This window comes from Protomyctophum parallelum (assembly GCF_964188405.1).
Source record: "Protomyctophum parallelum genome assembly, chromosome: 7".
NCBI classification, from domain to species: domain Eukaryota; kingdom Metazoa; phylum Chordata; class Actinopteri; order Myctophiformes; family Myctophidae; genus Protomyctophum; species Protomyctophum parallelum.
Genome location: NC_139705.1, coordinates 34,857,152 through 34,872,506, shown reverse-complemented (window position 1 = coordinate 34,872,506; position 15,355 = coordinate 34,857,152). Strand labels below are relative to the sequence as shown.

The 15,355-nt window shown below is 45.2% G+C and overlaps 1 protein-coding gene across 9 annotated transcripts in view; it reads right to left on the bottom strand.

Annotated features, from left to right (window-relative positions):
- The window catches only part of trim33 (tripartite motif containing 33), a gene marked incomplete at its 5' end in the record, with an annotated part of 39,162 nt that overhangs the window by 6,945 nt on the left and 16,862 nt on the right, over positions 1-15,355 (bottom strand). For 5 of the 9 annotated variants that reach the window (XM_083769391.1, XM_083769390.1, XM_083769386.1 and 2 more), the window contains 7 exons: positions 165-736; positions 1,043-1,205; positions 2,903-2,966; positions 3,888-4,029; positions 5,257-5,457; positions 5,609-5,665; positions 6,490-6,690. In XM_083769391.1, coding sequence (XP_083625517.1) covers positions 165-736; positions 1,043-1,205; positions 2,903-2,966; positions 3,888-4,029; positions 5,257-5,457; positions 5,609-5,665; positions 6,490-6,690 — 1,400 coding nt within the window. The remainder of the gene's footprint in view (positions 1-164; positions 737-1,042; positions 1,206-2,902; positions 2,967-3,887; positions 4,030-5,256; positions 5,458-5,608; positions 5,666-6,489; positions 6,691-15,355) is intronic. The other 4 variants (XM_083769388.1, XM_083769387.1, XM_083769392.1 and 1 more) reach the window with 2 other exon arrangements.

The following is a 15,355-nucleotide window of genomic DNA, read 5'->3' as shown; positions in this document are numbered from 1 at the left end:
GGGGGAGAGGGTAATGCTCAATTTGTGCTCCATCGTACGACAAGTGTTGTGGACCGAAAATAGCAGATCTGTAAGCTCACACAACCAAGTATAAAATAGGGCATAAGTTGTTAAAGGGTACTGAGCTTAGTGAGCTAATCAGTAATCACACACAGACCACCTACCTGGGGAAGATTTTGATGGTCGGGACATGACACTTCATGTGGAACACTTTGGGACAGCGGTCGCAGCACAGCAGGTCACCGCCGTTGACGCACACGGCGCACCAGTCCTCGTTGGGGTCGTCCTCCTTCACGCCGGAATTGGTGGTGGCGTCGGCCGCGGACACTCCCCCCGCGTTCTCCGCCGTCCCTTTGTCCGAGGAGTTGCCGTTTGTCAGCGGCATGTCCGCGGCGGCAACGTTGTTCAGGAAAGATGTCGCGAACGTTGTGGTGGATGTCCAGGTGGAGGGGACGCCCGTGGACGTCGTGGTGGATGACCAAGTGGAGGGGACGCCCGTGGACGTCGTGGTGGATGACCAAGTGGAGGGGACGCCCATGGACGTCGTGGTGGATGACCAAGTGGAGGGGACGCCCGTGGACGTCGTGGTGGATGACCAAGTGGAGGGGACGCCCGCGCAGGACGTCTCAGTGCCAGGCTCTGTCTTGATGCGCTCCCCTTGGGTCTGGTGGACGTCCAGGCCTGAGGACGGCACGCCCGGCACCGCCAGAGGACTCATGCTCTCAGGACTGCTCATCTGGGGAGGGAGAGGTTTACACAAGCAGAAATGAGACAGGATAGATTTGCCATATGATGAACATGAACAACGCTTTTCAACGAGAAAAACTCTATACTTGATTGATAGAAGATGGGTATACTAATTCAAAGACATTGAAACCGCGTTATACGGGAAAAAGGGGTATTTACTTTTTCATCCGTTTACAATGCCCAGAAATGTCAGTTGAAAATACATCATCTTTGACTTACAAGGTAAAAATAGGGTGTCCCGAGTTTGCTAGGACTCGTGATCTATGCTAAAAATGAGTGTCTATGTATCATATACCATGCAGGCGCTCCTCCCAGCATCCTTCTCTCGCTCCATCTTCACATTGGAGGAGGTGCCGGTGTTTTGGCAGCTGTAGTCCTCGGCCCCAGGCTCCTGTTTCACCCTCACCTGCTCTGTTGGAGCACTGGTGGCGGGCACCAACCTGCCCGCTGAGCTACAGCTAACACACACAAGACAATCAATGAATATAGTACAATCGGTTTTCATTTGTGCAGTTCACATTTCCAACCAGCAGAGGACATCAAAGTCAAGGTACTGAAAAAATCTCCTTTTAAATGGATCCTTCAAGAATAAAAGAGGAGAATTATAATTGATAATCACCTCCTCTCTATCTAAATTCACAGGAATGATTTCAGTTAATAAAGACAAAGCATTGCTCAACTGTGTCCATAAAAGGTTTTAGCGGGAAGACGCATATTAAAACATAAAATATAAAATATTCATTTTATTTTCACCACAAAATGCTTTGCAGCTTCCGTGTTATCTCCAGTGATGGGGAATTGAAGCAAAACGGCTTTATATGTAGCCGCCGTGAGCCGCCGTGCACCAGACTATCGTAAATCATTTGTGAGTTTGTACTGCATCGCTGAGCAAATGTAACTGGTTGTAATGATAGCTAAGGGGTCTGAGCTAATGCAAGTGAGCACTGTGCTCATAATAAGGGGTCTGAGCTAATGCAAGTGAGCACTGTGCTCATAATAAGGGGTCTGAGCTAATGCAAGTGAGCACTGTGCTCATAACATAAGCCTTAAGCCCCCACCTTCCTGAATAAAGCAGAAAGGAAACGAGGATCGTAGAGTTAGTGTGGACACGTGGCATTCCTTAGGTGTGCTTATGCTACCACTCGTTATTGGATATATTAACGTCAGATTACGGTACCCGTTTACTTGACAATTAATAGTCATGTGTGTTCATAGATAGAACAATAATTATCTCTTTACTGCGCATCTGAATTGCCAGTTAGTTATGGAGATTGTTTCATCTGAACTCTGAATCTGCAATGGAGATGCTGTTTAAAAGCTATGCGGATAAGGTGTGCTCTCACTCACTTCATAAATGTGTAATCATTATTGGAAGTATTACCAGAATGCACACATATGTCACCCAGTGATGTCACACAACATATCACACTAAAGTACCTTACTGGGTGGTGACCCAGTGATGTCAGAATGTGTCACTGTGTGTCAACCCAGTGACACATTCTGATGTCACTGGGTGATGTCACTGGGTGTGTTGCGGTTTCATTGGCAAGAAATGTGGATGTTACAGACATGCAACCTATGACGAATAATGTGTCAAGTATTACTTTAAGAGTATGAAATGGTGGCAAAAAAAGACCACAGCTACAGACAAAACTTTCAAATCTGCTTTCAAATAAACTATAGATCTCTGTGTGAGTGAAAACTGCCCTGTAGTAACTACACTGTTGAGAAGCTTTACACCATTTCTGGCGATGCAAGCTTTCAAGATTTCAAGATTATCAGTGCCTTGTTCACAACAGTTTGTTGACACTAGACTTGCTCTCCTCACAGGGATTTTCAGAAAATCAGATATTTTTCTAGGGAAACTTTAAAGGATGTGTAACGGCAGTTACACAAACAGTGCCACTGGTCACTCACAGATGTTATAGTGCTTTGCCAACAACCTTGAGCTCATCACCACCAACCATGGAAGTGACCACCCCTTGCTATGCTCCTGCCTCTGCCCGCAATGAGGGCAAACGGTTCATCTACTGAGTAGAGGGACATAGGCAGTGACCTGGCCTTCCTCAGGGACCAGAACAACTCCGCCTGGTTCCCTTGGAGAATCTGTCCAGATTGTTTGCGTCTGTTGTGTGTTTTGGGGCCTGTTTCTTACCTGCCCCTGCTGCCTGTGCTGGACGTGCTGGAAGGACGTGCTGGAGTGTGGTTGTTGGACAGACCTATGCATGTAGAGAGAGTGACAGAGAGAGAGAGAGAGAGAGAGAGACACCGGGTTGAAGTGGAGCAGAGATCGGAAGCTGGTGAAAGCCAAAGTTGAACTGTACCGAAGATTAGGGATTTTTAAACTATTCATCACAAGACAGTTTATCATTAATACAAAAAATGTGACGATCAAATCAGTATATTCATTTAAACATGCATTGTCTTTTAAATTGAGTAATCTACCGGTAGTTTTGAGTTTGCTTGATCACCTCGCTTGAGCACGCATGCAACACTGTCATATAAAAAACTGACTGAAGCTGATCATTCACAACTAACTATCTATCTCCAGAGTCCTGCAGTCCCGCAATGAAGGAGAGACAATCTCATCGGTCACTAGTCGACTTCTTTACAATGCCATTCTAGCCTTAAAACCTACATTTATATGTTATTAATATATTACTTTAGCGTGAAATATAGGCTTTTCTAAACCAAGCCTTGTTTCAAAAATGGTTACCGTATGTGCTATGTTATCGTATTAATCTGTGAATTAACTATAGTCTACAGTTTAACCCATTGATTCTTAGCCATTTTAATTTCAAGGACCCCCAAATTAAATTGATAGAAATTAGCCTAGGCCATTTCATTATGGTTTTCATATCTGGACTGGGACCCCAGTCTACATGGCCAAAAGCCAGTGTTCAATTTCATTTAACTCTGAGTGTAAACACACATACACTAAAATAATAACAATAATAATATGAGGGAAAACAAAGACAAGGGGGACAACAGAGACAGCGCCTGTTTCACCTGACACATTGTGACTATGTCATCATTTTTTGTTACCCTTCAAGATAGGAACCCATTTTTGGTAACCATGTGTCCGACAACAATGAAGCATCGTGTCTGTCTGTCTGACTGACTGTAGAAGGTGTTTCTACCTGATGAGCCTGGAGAGTGTGTGACGGGTAGAGGAGAGAGATTCATGTCCAGACCTCCCAGACCCCCCAGCAGGGAATGTGTGCTGGCTGCGAGGTAGCGATTAAGAATGTGGCCCAGGTTGCTGGAGCCCGCGTCCTCCAACTGGTGGTGCCAAAAGAACACAGTGGTAAGACAGACACACACACACACACACACACACACACACACACACACACACACACACACACACACACACACACACACACGGACGCACAAATGATAAAGAGAGAAACCAGATTCAAGACTGGATGTTTCAGAGGCAGAGTGTTTTGTCAATTGTATGCAGATGGATATTTTTTACTGAGAGCCCCCAGCCTAGAGCAGATTGATTTTCTTGTTTTAGCCATTTGGGCATTCATGTTTGGATACAATTCTGTATGTGTAATCTAGCCTAGCGTATATTAGAAACCTGCAGATATCGATGATTGATTCTAGACAAATTTAGTATGACATCCTCATTCATCAGTGCTCATTCCAACTTCTTTAATTCGGTGCTTCAATACATCTACCAACATATTCCTCATGCTTGTGCAAAGTCATGTGTATTGTTTGTGCGCATAACAACTCACTCCATCTCTCAGCCAAAACAAATGTATTTTAACCATCAACCTGGTTAAAATGCCACTTTGAGCATGTCATCATAGGCAAATTATTTTATTTATTTAAGTAATTTATATACTGTATATATATATATATATATATATATATATTTTATCGCACTATTTTTCATAAACCATTTTTTTCACCCAGTTTCAATTGTCTAATGTAATCCTGTGCGCTACACTTCCTCTGCCAACCTGGGGAGAGCAACAGACTGACCTCATGCTTCCTTCAATGCATGAGGAGTCCAAGCTACTTCTTTTCACCTGACAGGGGGGGGGGGTTCCCCCGGTTGGACGTCGCGTGTGGAAGGAACACGTTATTCCAACCAATTCCTTTCCCCTCCATCAGGTGCCCCGGCTGGCCAGAGAGAGGCAGTATAGAGTTCAGGATTACTGCATGTATTTTGTGAGGGTACCTACCCTAGGGGACACGGGGAGAACATGCAAACTCCACACGGCCATTTTGCCAACCCCACCTAGGGTATGGGCACTGAGGACGCAGAGGACAGAACACGCCCACAGCGTCCCCGGCGTGAATTGAATCCAGGACGTTCTAGCTTTGAGGTGACAGTGCTACCGACTGGCCCACAGTGCCCGTACACCGCGCACCATAATTTCGTTGTGCAACACCTAGGCTGTACCAGACACAGACTTGTGACCAAATTAAAAAGGGAAGGTGCATCCCACAGGAAACCAGAGAACAAACGCAGGGCCAGGGGTTAATTACCTGAATGGGTGGGATCTCGGGTAAGCAAGGGAGGTTCTCGGGGTTGGTGACGGACGGGATGAGCTCGATGGGACCTAGGATGGGGCTTGCAGGACCCCGGTGGGCATGGGCGCTAGCCATGCTGGCGCTGGTGGGGCTGGTGGGGTTGGCGTTGTGGAGCGACGCCACTGGGAAAGGCCCCGCGTGCCCCGGGTTAGAATGCTGAAAACGACAACGCGGAATTAGCCGGGTAACTTGTTGGATTGTATCAATGTATGTGTTGTGAAAAAGGGTGCATGCATTGACGGTGAGAAGGACACATGCATGCTGCACAAGACACACAAATATCAAAGTAGGAAAAAAAGTGCCAAACCCCTGATTGCAGTAAGAAACGAAACCTTTGGTGGCTCATCTCTGATTCTATAGACATCTGGACACAAAGAAAGATTGTCCGGATATAGTGCAGGTCGCTATTACCGTGGCCATGCATGCATAGCATCGATGTTTAGAGACATAGATTTCTCTTAACACGAGCAAATAAATCCCAAAGAAAAGCAGCTTTCAATGTGTGGATACATGTAGGTGAGGCTGAGTTAAGGAGGGTAGAAGATGTTGACAGTGTACTGTCAAGAGAGCTCCTGCCAAATCTAATTCAGAGTCAATTACATCTGCCAAATCAACTGTGCTTCTATTGGATTGTTAAAATCAAAAGGACAGCTAACAAGGTTACAAAACCTCCAAGTCTTTTGGGGCCAGAAACAACACACGTATATATTTCACAGGCACAAAACAAGCAACACTGGCATTCATATGAAATAGCACTTTAGCTTGAAAACCTTGTTTGGGGTCTTTATCACTCAAGCTCAGTATTCAACAATGGCAGTCAAATTAGCTTAGGTTGTCAACCTGATAAACACTGCTGCTTGTGTAAACAATTATTAAAGAGATAAATAAATGAAGTTGAGCTGTTCATTTGGATATCATCTAACAATCATGAAATGACACCAATTCATTCTATACAGCACCCAACTCTACCCTGCCTCGCCACATGTATCAACCACAGCTGAGATAACACAACAGCATTTATGGCAGTTATACAATTGCAATGATCGTAAATCATTTGTTAAATCAAACAGTAGCTGCAGTGAGTATGTTTGCAAGAGAGAAAGACACCACAGGTAAAAACGAAAAAGCCTATTTCTCGTTAGTGTGCGTTTGAGAGGGGGGGGGGGGGGGGGACATGTGTGCACTGACCTGTCTCTGCAGCTGCGGCTGCATCATGCTTGGGTACTGCTGGCCATTGTGGCGCGGCTGGGCCGTGGGCATGCGGCCCGGAGGGGGCAGCCCCGGCAGACGCATGTGATGGGACGAGGAGTACATGTGGGGCCCAGGCGGCCCGCCGTTCATACCCCCGGGGCCCCTCGGGAGCTGCTGCATGCTGATGAGCCGTGGGGGCTGGGGAGGGACGCACACAAACCCACAATTGTTCACTTGCAAATCTTTACACAAATGGCATTCAAATAAGTGAACGAATTCTCATAAGTGAGAATGGGACCTTATATTATAAACATCAAATGCTCTATTGTCATTTATTTTTATCTGTGATTGCACCAGTACACTACATCCATAGCAGTATTCACCAGTGCAGGTGGTAGGTACTAGTACATCTATACCAGTAAGAGTATTTTGTAGTAACAGACATTTATTGGATTGTACGACAATTGTTACATGTTTTGTTTGTTTCTTTTGTCTTTTGTTTCTTTTGTTTTTTTGTGGCTTTCGCCTTAATTTTATATTTTTTATAGAGGTAGGCTGACAGGAAATGGGGAGAGAGATGGGTGGGTGACATGCAGTAAAGGCCGTCGGGATCGGGAGCAGGGCTCGACAGTGCGACTAGGTACTCGCATTTGCGACAAAAAATATCACCGTGCGATTCAATCGTGATAAAGACAAGTCTCTGTCTACAGCAAGTGCACATTCTATAGTCGCGGTTCTATACCTAAATGTATATTTCTGAACGGCGGTGTCGTTCGCCAAAAAGAGCAGAGCTACAAGCTAACAACGTGTCGAGGCTCAATGCGGTGTTCATTTGAAGATATGTCCCCTTTGCTCCCACCGCCCCTCCCCTCACTGTGTTCTCCGTTCTCTTCCCCGTCACTGCTTGCTGACTGTCAGCAGCGAAGACGGAGCGAACTCAGCAGGATAGCATTAGCATGATAGCACAGATTCAGAGGGAATTGCTTGGACCCCGAAACGTTATTTGCAAAGTTTGTTTGTAATGTTCAAAGTTCAAACGTAACTTACTTTTAACCAAACGCGGGTGAAACAGCGTACAGCCGTGCACGCACGCGCGCACACACACACGGAGTGGACGGATTGATGTTTATCAAAAACAACCCTTGCTTAGCGTTTGCTTACAAAAGCGTGTGCCCAGCATAAATGATAATGCGAATGACCGAACTGGCTGGATTACCGTATTAATAGTCAGTCAGTCAGTCAAAGCCAAAGAGAATGTTACAATACTAATTCATCATCGAGCAGCCTCTGCACTGTCTGAATGTCACACTAACATGACAGAACAGCAGGATAAAAACGGATAGCCTGTCTATCAATCCATGAGCAACATATTATCTATCTAGCTCTGGTCCATAGCTCTAATGTGTTGCACGTATTAGAGGTATGGAACAGAGCTACTATCGATCTATCTACAAAGTATTAGCATAAAACAAATTGATTATATAGATTATATGAAAACAAACATAACAATGATATCATGATGACAAGTAAGACGCGCAAACGCGGGAAGCGAACGCAGTGTGTGTGTGTGTGTGTGTGTGGTTGTGTGTGTGTGTGTGTGTGTGTGTGTGTGTGTGTGTGTGTGTGTGTGTGTGTGCTACAGCTGCGCCCTCTGGTGTGTGTGTGTGTGTGGGTGTGTGTGTGTGTGTGTGTGTGCTACAGCTGCGCCCTCTGGTGGCGGGCGGGTGGTGTCACAGCGGGACAGACAGACATACACACACACAGACATGATCTGCAGGGTCTCATAGTTAGTGCTCACTGCGTTCGCAAATATCACTATTTTGTGATAATTGTCAAAATATTATATCACTATCTTTTCAGCATATTATTTTCCACCCCTACCTCATATCACTTAATTAAAGAAAAATCACACCCATGTTAAGTGAGGGGTGCTCTTGTCATCATACATCATCAGATATCATCTCATACTGGCCAATCAGAATGCCTGTTGCCTGTGATTGGTTAGCTGATTTGCTCGTTTACATGACATACATTTTCCCTTAAATGTCAATGGCGTTTAATTTATGTCATATTTAGCAGAATTGACGTAATTTCTCTGTTGATTGTCAATGGCTCATTTTGAGATGTGTGGGGACAAAGGCTGTATATAGGAGGGGCTAGCGCCCCTTAAAAATACATCATTTTTCATCGTGCTCCTAAAATAATTTGTGTGCTACTAGATTTTTCAACTTAGGCGCACACATGCTACTTGGAAAAATGCTAAGCGTCGAGCCCTGATCGGGAGTCAAACCCGTGGCACACTGCCAGACTTGATTATCAGCCAAGGTGCCTGGACCGCTGAGCCACAGCCCAGGCCTGTTTCTTTCTTATTGTATTATTTATTTTAAATAGTAATTTGTAAGAGTAGTAACAAAATGAGTGTCAGGAAAAACTCGAAATGGCGGAAAATCTAGCCTGGCAAAAATGAGCAGTGCCTGTATGAGAACTTGTGGCATGGTCCAAAGGAATCCAAGAGAATGACTTTACGACCTATGGTTCAGGAGTTCTAGGCCAAACATGACGTGGGATGTTGTAGGGCCACCACGCATGAGGCCTATTCTAAGAATATGCGGTGGAGGAGGTTCTTCTTTGGCATACTTGGGAGTCTTGTGACACTGAATTTATGATTTATGACTGGAATTTTGTGCAAAACGGGCTCCTCCCGCAACGTTTGAAAGCCAATCCTATCCAATCGGAATGGAATCTTAAAAATGTGACAGATACATTTACTTTGAAAACCTGCATCTCCCGTTCGTCAATTAGTCAACCCCATGCCTCCATATGGGGTCACGCCTTGTGACATCACACCTCCATATATGGTCACGCCTCGTGACATCACGCCTCCATATATGGTCACACCTCATGACATCACCCCTCGTGACATGCCTCGCCACCATATATGACCATCTCCATATATGAAGATCACGACACTGACCTCATCCAACCCTGGATAACCATACATGGAGAAGACTGGATCATCACCTAGACCTGCATATATGGAGCCGGCCAGCAACTCTACGTCTACGAACAACTAATTAGAAAGAAGAAAAAAAGAGCAGGGTACAACACTTTTCTTTATCGTCATGATTTGTCAACTGGGCTGTTGGCCTGGCCCGAGGCTTAAATGCCTTTAAATAAATACTTTTGGAAACTTCTACGGGGGAAAGTGAATGGGTTTTTATATTTTTCCCAAGAAGAATACAGATTAAAATCATAAAATGGTCTATGGTGACATCTAATGGAATAAATGGATGATCAAATGCAGGAGTTTCGACGATTCAACCAACTGTATAAACTAGCGCCCCTCCCTCCCCTCACTGGTGCGAAATCGGGTAGGAAAAAACAGGGAAGCGTGTCTGACTCGTGAGCCTGTTCAATCTGAAGCCAAGTGACTGCAGCCATCACAGTAGAGACCGCTGGCACCATATTTGCACCAGACAGAAAGCCATCACAGTAGAGACCGCTTGCACCATATTTGCACCAGGCAGAAAGCCATCACAGTAGAGACCGCTTGCACCATATTTGCACCAGACAGAAAGCCATCACAGTAGAGACCGCTTGCACCATATTTGCACCAGACAGAAAGCCATCACAATAGAGACCACTGGCACCATATTTGCACCAGACAGAAAACCATCACAGTAGAGACAGACCGCTTGCACCATATTTGCACCAGACAGAAAGCCATCACAGTAGAGACCACTGGCACCATATTTGCACCAGACAGAAAGCCATCACAGTAGAGACCGCTTGCACCATATTTGCACCTGACAGAAAGCCATCACAGTAGAGACCGCTTGCACCATATTTGCACCAGACAGAAAGCCATCACAGGCTCACAGTAGAGACCGCTGGCACCATATTTGCACCAGACAGAAAGCCATCACAGTAGAGACCACTGGCACCATATTTGCACCAGACAGAAAGCCATCACAGTAGAGACCGCTTGCACCATATTTGCACCAGACAGAAAGCCATCACAGTAGAGACCGCTTGCACCATATTTGCACCAGACAGAAAGCCATCACAGTAGAGACCGCTTGCACCATATTTGCACCAGACAGAAAGCCATCACAGTAGAGACCACTGGCACCATATTTGCACCAGACAGAAAGCCATCACAGTAGAGACCACTGGCACCATATTTGCACCAGACAGAAAGCCATCACAGTAGAGACCACTGGCACCATATTTGCACCAGGCAGAAAGCCATCACAGTAGAGACCGCTTGCACCATATTTGCACCAGGCAGAAATAATTCTGTTTGCAGCACAATAATAAAGCTGAAATTGAGCCACTGTTTAAGACATTTTTACATTGGTGTTTCTTTGATGTTATGCACTATTGAGTTGACTATGTTAAAACACTGACGAGATTCTCAGACTACCTGAGGCTGCTTTACTTAATATAATAATGTAAGTTCAGTCAGGTTAAGTCAACACATTACCTGCATACTGTAATATGTTGATTTAAACTGACTGAACCATGTAAAGTAAAGTAGCCTCAGGAGTCGCTGAGAGTGCCATTGTGAGCATGTAGATTCTAGATTATATATAATATATAAGAAACAGCATGTACAAGCTCACAATGAATCGCATCGACACATTGTGAGCAGAGCTTGTAGATCTACTATTTTGCATGATACCGTTGTCTATGTAATTTCGGAGTGATTAGTGGTATAATGTGGTTACTCGGGTGGTTTGATGCGTATGTCCCCAACACTGAAACATATCATCATTACGTCACCATTGTAAACCAATTATACCCTGGCATTGGTACATAATCTTCATCACGTCATGGGACATCCGCGGAAAACATACCTGCACGGTCTGCTTCCGTATGTCCGGGGCCAGCATATGACATCATATCATATGCATTCTAAGGGACATTGGTACATATCTTCATCACGTTCACGTCATGGGACATATGCTTCGTAGCATGACGGAAAACATACCTGCACGGTCAGCTTCGTGCCAGCATATGACGTCATAACATATACTGGCCCCGGACATACGCATCGTAGCACCTGACTGATAACATTACTTGCACGCTCTGCTTGTGCAAGTAACAAGTAAAATAATTATAAAATCAATCCTAAAAACAACCGGAAGCCAATGCAGTGAAGCTAAAACTGGAGTAATATGTTCTCTCAAATTGTAATCGGTCAGTTGTTTTCTTTGGAAGTCCAGAAAAAAGCCCATTGAAGTAATTGCAGAAAAAACATTTGTGCAATATTTCTAAGGTGAAAAAGGCAATCTTGGTAACATGATTAAAGCTGCTATAAGCAAGCAAACAGTTCAGTCAGGTTAAGTCAACACATTACCTGCATAGTGCATACTGTAATGTGTCGATTTAAACTGACTGAACCATGTAAAGTAAAGTAGCCTCAGGAGTCGCTGAGAGTGCCATTGTGAGCTTGTAGATCTGCTTTCTTATATATTTTTTAAATATATAAGCAGAAAGCTGCTTCACTGTGTTTTTTAGTTGGTGGTTTGGGACATATTTAGGCAGGCAGCCATGTAGGTTGGAACTGGAAGGTGCGAGACCATTGAGAGCTTTATAAACAAGTAAAAGAATAATAAAAACAATCCTAAAAACAACCGGAAGCAAACAAACAAACTCACAACACGTCGCACTGTGAAACGGTGTGAGATGGTAGATCTGCTACAAGGCTTGATGCTCTATTGTACGCAAGGCTCTTTAGTTTAAAAAGTACAATCAGAGTCAGGAACTCACAAGAAAAAGGAGCTGACTGGAAAGGCTTTATTGTACACTTGTACAACTATCCAGATGGCGACTAGGACTTGCGGAACACCCAACATCTGGTCAACAACATGCATGTGTCAGAACACACCCTGCATCTGGTCAACAACATGCATGTGTCAGAACACACCCTGCATCTGGTCAACAACATGTATGTGTCAGAACACACCCTGCATCTGGTCAACAACATGTATGTGTCAGAACACACCCTGCATCTGGTCAACAACATGCATGTGTCAGAACACACCCTGCATCTGGTCAACAACATGTATGTGTCAGAACACACCCTGCATCTGGTCAACAACATGCATGTGTCAGAACACACCCTGCATCTGGTCAACAACATGCATGTGTCGGAACACACCCTGCATCTGGTCAACAACATGCATGTGTCGGAACACACCCTGCATCTGGTCAACAACATGCATGTAGCAGAACACACCCTGCATCTGGTCAACAACATGCATGTGTCAGAACACACCCTGCATCTGGTCAACAACATGCATGTGTCAGAACACACCCTGCATCTGGTCAACAACATGCATGTGTCAGTCTGTCAGAACACACCCTGCATCTGGTCAACAACATGCATGTAGCAGAACACACCCTGCATCTGGTCAACAACATGCATGTGTCGGAACACACCCTGCATCTGGTCAACAACATGCATGTGTTAGAACACACCCTGCATCTGGTCAACAACATGCATGTGGCAGAACACACCCTGCATCTGGTCAACAACATGTATGTAGCAGAACACACCCTGCATCTGGTCAACAACATGCATGTGGCAGAACACACCCTGCATCTGGTCAACAACATGCATGTGTCAGAACACACCCTGCATCTGGTCAACAACATGTATGTGTCAGAACACACCCTGCATCTGGTCAACAACATGCATGTGTCAGAACACACCCTGCATCTGGTCAACAACATGCATGTAGCAGAACACACCCTGCATCTGGTCAACAACATGCATGTGTCGGAACACACCCTGCATCTGGTCAACAACATGTATGTGGCAGAACACACCCTGCATCTGGTCAACAACATGTATGTGTCAGAACACACCCTGCATCTGGTCAACAACATGCATGTGTCGGAACACACCCTGCATCTGGTCAACAACATGCATGTGGCAGAACACACCCTGCATCTGGTCAACAACATGCATGTGTCAGAACACACCCTGCATCTGGTCAACAACATGCATGTGTCGGAACACACCCTGCATCTGGTCAACAACATGCATGTGTCGGAACACACCCTGCATCTGGTCAACAACATGCATGTAGCAGAACACACCCTGCATCTGGTCAACAACATGCATGTGTCAGAACACACCCTGCATCTGGTCAACAACATGCATGTGTCAGAACACACCCTGCATCTGGTCAACAACATGCATGTGTCAGTCTGTCAGAACACACCCTGCATCTGGTCAACAACATGCATGTAGCAGAACACACCCTGCATCTGGTCAACAACATGCATGTGTCGGAACACACCCTGCATCTGGTCAACAACATGCATGTGTTAGAACACACCCTGCATCTGGTCAACAACATGCATGTGGCAGAACACACCCTGCATCTGGTCAACAACATGTATGTAGCAGAACACACCCTGCATCTGGTCAACAACATGCATGTGGCAGAACACACCCTGCATCTGGTCAACAACATGCATGTGTCAGAACACACCCTGCATCTGGTCAACAACATGTATGTGTCAGAACACACCCTGCATCTGGTCAACAACATGCATGTGTCAGAACACACCCTGCATCTGGTCAACAACATGCATGTAGCAGAACACACCCTGCATCTGGTCAACAACATGCATGTGTCGGAACACACCCTGCATCTGGTCAACAACATGTATGTGGCAGAACACACCCTGCATCTGGTCAACAACATGTATGTGTCAGAACACACCCTGCATCTGGTCAACAACATGCATGTGTCGGAACACACCCTGCATCTGGTCAACAACATGCATGTGGCAGAACACACCCTGCATCTGGTCAACAACATGTATGTGTCAGAACACACCCTGCATCTGGTCAACAACATGCATGTGTCAGAACACACCCTGCATCTGGTCAACAACATGTATGTGTCAGTCTGTCAGAACACACCCTGCATCTGGTCAACAACATGTATGTAGCAGAACACACCCTGCATCTGGTCAACAACATGCATGTAGCAGAACACACCCTGCATCTGGTCAACAACATGCATGTGTCAGAACACACCCTGCATCTGGTCAACAACATGTATGTGTCAGAACACACCCTGCATCTGGTCAACAACATGTATGTAGCAGAACACACCCTGCATCTGGTCAACAACATGCATGTAGCAGAACACACCCTGCATCTGGTCAACAACATGTATGTGTCAGAACACACCCTGCATCTGGTCAACAACATGCATGTGTCAGAACACACCCTGCATCTGGTCAACAACATGTATGTGTCAGAACACACCCTGCATCTGGTCAACATCATGCATGTGTCAGAACACACCCTGCATCTGGTCAACAACATGTATGTAGCAGAACACACCCTGCATCTGGTCAACAACATGTATGTGTCAGAACACACCCTGCATCTGGTCCACAACATGCATGTGGCAGAACACACCCTGCATCTGGTCAACAACATGCATGTAGCAGAACACACCCTGCATCTGGTCAACAACATGCATGTGTCAGAACACACCCTGCATCTGGTCAACAACATGTATGTGGCAGAACACACCCTGCATCTGGTCAACAACATGCATGTGACAGTACAATATCAAACCATTGCAATGGAAAGGAATGTTTATTATTACTGAAACACGATGCTACAGGGTTCATTCGGTCAATGCAAAAAATAACCCTAACCCTGAAGAGGTAAATATTTATCTGAAGAAAATTTTGAAGTTTGTGTTGAAAGACACAGGGTAACTTTTCTTGTGACCACCTGTGCTCTAACCTATGGCGCGATACCCATTGAAATCACAAATAAAAGGTAATGGGCCTCAAGACACCAAGACTGCGTTTTTAGTTT